Source organism: Frieseomelitta varia, unplaced genomic scaffold, assembly GCF_011392965.1.
Source record: "Frieseomelitta varia isolate USP_RPSP 00005682 unplaced genomic scaffold, Fvar_1.2 scaffold_926, whole genome shotgun sequence".
NCBI lineage: Eukaryota > Metazoa > Arthropoda > Insecta > Hymenoptera > Apidae > Frieseomelitta > Frieseomelitta varia.
Window position 1 is genome coordinate 556645 of NW_025110730.1, and position 5306 is coordinate 561950.

The following is a 5306-nucleotide window of genomic DNA, read 5'->3' on the forward strand; positions in this document are numbered from 1 at the left end:
AATCAACAGAATACTTTAACTTGGCATTCGACATTTGAAAATAAACGAAGAATCATTAAATTCAAACCTATCAAATTCAAAATAATTTACACCCGTTCGATACTTGCGAATCAAAGAATATTTTAATACCTAGCATTTAACATTTGAAAATAAACAATTAATCAACTAAAATCATTGAGTTCAAAATTCTTAAAGGTGTTAATTAATGATCTTGCGCTAATTTTTAAACTAATTGACTGACATCCACTCGATATCCGGAGTTCATTGTTTTCGAATATGAGACTCAAAGGATCAATGCTTCCAGGCAAGGAAAAAGCAACAAGGAAAGCCATGCCCGAACAGACAATGCACCGGTCGGCTGGAGATACTTTCGTGTCGTGGCCATTGCGGTTATCCAGTGACGCATTTTTGGCGACACACTGAGCATGCGATATTCTTCCAAGCCAAGGGACAACACGACCATCCACGACCGGAAGCGAAATCTACATCCGAGGCGAGGAGAAGCGTGGGTGCCGGCCGAAGGGTGCGCGGACTAGCAGTTCTTCTGGCGAACGAGGCTGCTTTGGGTTCCAAAGTACGTTTACGAATAATTTACCTATCGATTCCAAAAAAAAAAAACTGGAATAAATACTTTTGAATTTCGAGCTTAATTATCTCTTGATTATTTTTGAAATTCGATGGCGAAAGAATGAAACAGTTGATTTAGAATATTAATTTTGCATTTAAAAAAAGAGAATACTTTTTCGTGTTTTCTATTTCAATTCAGTTGAATTTCGATTGAGAACTATCCCCTATTCGTATGATCCTACAGCCATTGTAGGTGCTGCTATCTTTCGGGACTAACGGGAACAGAACGAAGAAATACAGAAGAAGAAAAAATAAATACATACATGGGTAAAAAAGGAAAATGATAAAAGCGGATCGTTACAGGCTCGAATAAAATAGAAAAGATTCATAAGAACGGCATTTTGTAGTTGTAAAAAACTTGAATTTTAAATTCTATCGAGACGATGCAATATACACTAGTAATAATTTTATATATATATATATATATATATATATATATATATATATATATAAAATTACTAGTAATAATTATATATATTATTACTAATAATTATATATAATAGAAATTTTTTTAACTTATCAATTTTTTTTTATAAACAAATGGAAATAATTATAATATAAATTACTAATATATATATTTATAATTATATATAATAGAAAATTTTTTAAACCTATTAATTTTTTTTAACAAACAAATGGAAATAACTATAATATAAATTACTATATATATATTACTATATATATTACTATAGCTATAACATAAATTTATATATATATATATATTAAAAATTTTGTATTTTATATATATACATATATATATATATATATATATGTATATATATAAAATGGAAAATTTTTGAAACTTATCAATTTTTTTAACAAAAAAATGGAAAATATAAAGTATTTTCTTAATACTTCACTTCTTGTCGTATTCAAATTGCCGCCATGTTTCTCTACAAACAACGTACAGTATATATACATGTATATATATAAAACATTTGTCATTGCACTACCATTGCAATACTTCGAAATCATCCAAATTTTCATGAGTTCGTCGAAGAATTTCGTTTCCTCGACTCAATAAAGAACATTTCCTACCACAAACTATTACGAAATTTATACCGAACGTAAAATGTAGATAGACACAATACTGTCGATAAAAGTACATTTGAAATATTCAAACATTCGAACGATTGAACGATTAGTTCGTGCAAGAGACTCACCGAGACAGGTAGCTTGGACAAACGACTCGACAGGCCGGCTCTCTCCTTTTTTCAATTCCTTTAACACGATTAATAGATGAATTCTCGTGCTTCTTTTCAGTTAATGTCACTACGAGGAACGAAAAGACCAAACTCGGAAGCAATCGAACCGCCAAGGACGACGCAACCGCCGCCACTAATACCGGACAAAGGTAAATTGTTGTTTTATTTCGAAATGCTTTCACCACACCCGTTCCGCGTTACACTACATTCATTTATGGATTTTCACGATCATTCTGCGAATTTGAGAAGGAAATTCACCTTTAAATTGAAATTTCGCGACGCTGCGTGAAACCGTTTGCCGCGACCGTTTCTCGCGCCGATAGTAACTACCATTTCCGCCTGATGGCGCCAGCGTCTGTTATATTGCGCTCGTAAATTCAAATTACGAATTTAAACGCAGCTTCTTTAGCATGTTTTTATTTTCTACGACAGAGAGAACATTCTACTTATTTTTCAATTGTAAATGAACATTGTTACTACTATTATTATTATTATTATTATTTGAGAAGTTTTTTTTGGAAAAGTCACTGCTTTATCAAATAAATTTTATATAAAGTACCAATAGCCTGATTTTTTAAAAAAGCAAGAATGAATTGATTTCAAAATACATACGGAATTCGTATGCCATTTATATATATTTACCATTTTTTGTATTGTATAATATATTTTTACCGTAATATTTGTTACTTTTAATATTTTTAATATTTATTACTATCTTTTAATAAGATCTTTTAATTTTCTTTTAATCTTGATCTTATATTTTTATGATCTTTTTTTTATTACAATCTTATATTTTTATATTTTTATCTTTTTTATTTTTAATCTTATATATATTTTTATAATTTTTGATTTTAATCTTATATTTTTATAATCTTTTTTTTATTATAATCTTATTTTTAATATTTATTACTTTATTTAATATTTATTACTATCTTTTAATAAGATCTTTTAATTTTTTTTTATGTTAATCTTATAATTTTATTACTATCTTTCAATAATAATAAACGTTCTAATAACATCTTCTTCTCTTTCAGGATACTCCTGTTCCTGCCCGCCATTTGAATGCATGTGTGGCCTGCAGACTAACGCCCCGGCTTATCAGCAATCTCATCATCATCAGACAACCATGTATCCTCAGCAAACAGCCCCGAACGACACCCCCTACTGGCTCCAAGACACCGTGCCATCCCAAGAGAACGCTCTGGGGTACAATCTTCCCAACCAGGTGCCCCACGAGGCCTCCTATCCCGATTTTCCCTCGTTCACCGGAGAACTGCTCCAGCCGGAGGAGATCTTCCAGCTGGATCAACCCCTTAGACCAGAGTTCACGATGAATTCTCAAGAAGTGGCTAGATCGCCGCCTACCTTGCTCGATCTTGGAAGCGGCACGATTAAATACGAGATGAAACAGCATCAGGATCAGGGATATTGGAATCAATTTCTCAGCGAAGATTCCAGCAGCAGTCACTTGAGCATGCCCCAAGACGACCGACTTCAGTTCCCTGGTTTCGAGACGGACAAAGACTCCAATGGCTTCTGCGTCAAGAGACCCGTGAACCATTTCGTTTCCAACAAGGAAGTGAACCAAAATCACCACTTGAACAATCCATTGAACTTCCAGGATTACCAACGACACCAGAGTCACAAGAGTTTCGTGGACGGGCCGGTGAAGAACGATCAAGAGGCGAGCTATTGGGCCCAGAGCCATCAGGACGATCGTTTGAACTTCCCTGGCTTCGACCCTCACAAAGAAGAGGATCTATTGCCGCCTAGAAGAGACATGAACTGTTACCCTAAGGAGAACTGTCAACCAGAGAATTACAACGTCTATTCTAAAAAGGAGAACGGAATGGTGGATCCTTTACGCCCTAGTCGCAGTCCCATGGAGAACAAACATTATTCCTACACTGACGGCTACAGTCAGATGTTCGAGCAGTCGGACGGGAAGAATCAGTTAACCAATCGACCTAATCAGACCACGAACCGGATGGTTCTGGACGAGAGATTGCAGAATAATTATGGCCGTGAAACGAATCCTGACTCGGCCGAGAGACTCTTCCCAGATTCGAACGGCATGGAGGCGACCATGCCAGCGCAGAACAGTCCGGAACCTTTCTTCTATCCAAGTAACGATCGTTGTCATTACACTTGCGAGGTACTCGACACACGGTTGCCCCAAATGCCCATGAATCCGACAGTCGCGCAATCGGCCATGAATAATTATGGCGACGTGAGCGAGCTGGATCTACCGCCTTTCGTTGATTACACTCTCGTAGGGATGCTGTGCTCCACGGAGGAGGACACGTCGAGCTTATTACCCGGTTGTCCCCAAAACGGACAGAACTACGTTCCCCACCATTAGACCCCTGATCACGATCTTCGTTTGTATCATAAATACGAAATATACGATAGTTGCGCCTCAAAACACAGTTGCGAGTGTCGAGCAGTTTTGTTTCCCGCCCCGTCGATACCCGTCGATACGCTGATTTTTTGCGAATTCCGAGAGACAAGTTCTCTCGACGAGAGCGCTGTAACTTACGTTGAACTGAGAAGTTTCGAGCTGTTATTTAAATGAAGGAAATAAAGGAATTTTTGTTAACAGGAAACTCTACTGGCAATTGTACAAACGACACATACCTTACCTAAGATCTCGGGTGAACTCGACAGTATACTCGAGAGTATTTTTCGATTATTCAATCTTGCTCACTCTGGTGTTAGCCAATATATTCGGCGTGTCTTTTTACTTGATTTTTATGATACTCTTTAGGATCGATCGTAACACAGAAGGTAGCAAAGGTTCAAAGCACACGAGTCGAAGTAGCTTGGAAAAAAGTCACGTGGTTTATTCGTAATTTTATTTTATTCGTAACAGATACTCTCACGATCACAATTGTATGCATAGTATGTAATATTATCATATATCTATTTTGCGTTACACTTTCTCGGATTACATACGCGATACTCGTTCTTTTTTCTTATTTTTATCGTTCTTTCCTCCTTTTTTTTTCTTCAATCCTTTTCTCCATCCCTTTATGAAACAGACGCTGATACCATCTTATCGACGTTCGAATCGTCGATTATTCGTTCATTTCCTATTCCGCGTTGTTTTTTTTTTTTTTTTTGTTTTTTCTTTTCCACAAGCGGTGAGCACAAGGGAGACGAGAAACGAAACGGGTGCGAATCCGGTCGCGTGCTTCGCCGAACGATCAACGAAATTCGCCTGTTCCATCCTTCTCGTTCGCTGTCCGTTTCATCGTCGTCGAGCTCCGCTGCCGAAGAAAAAAGAGAACGTTGAGGCGACGAGTCTCTACGGATCGCTCACGTTCGTGTTTGCAAAAGCAGTATCTACCGTCGTGGATCGGCGTCGACGACGATTCGAGAAAAAGAAAAGAAAGAAGCGGAGATACAATCGCGCGATCGATTGTAATCGAAAAAACAAAGAAGGAGTCTCGTTGGATCGTTCGATCGCGAAAT

At 36.9% G+C, this 5306-nt stretch overlaps 1 protein-coding gene across 1 annotated transcript in view; it reads left to right on the forward strand.

Moving 5' to 3' along the window:
* LOC122537712 overlaps positions 1-4455 on the forward strand; it is a 14211-nt gene extending 9756 nt beyond the window's left edge. The window contains exons 4-6 of the mRNA XM_043671120.1: positions 305-574; positions 1891-1981; positions 2867-4455. Coding sequence (XP_043527055.1) covers positions 305-574; positions 1891-1981; positions 2867-4194 — 1689 coding nt within the window. The 3' untranslated portion in view covers positions 4195-4455. The remainder of the gene's footprint in view (positions 1-304; positions 575-1890; positions 1982-2866) is intronic.
* Positions 4456-5306: the final 851 nt, after the last annotated feature.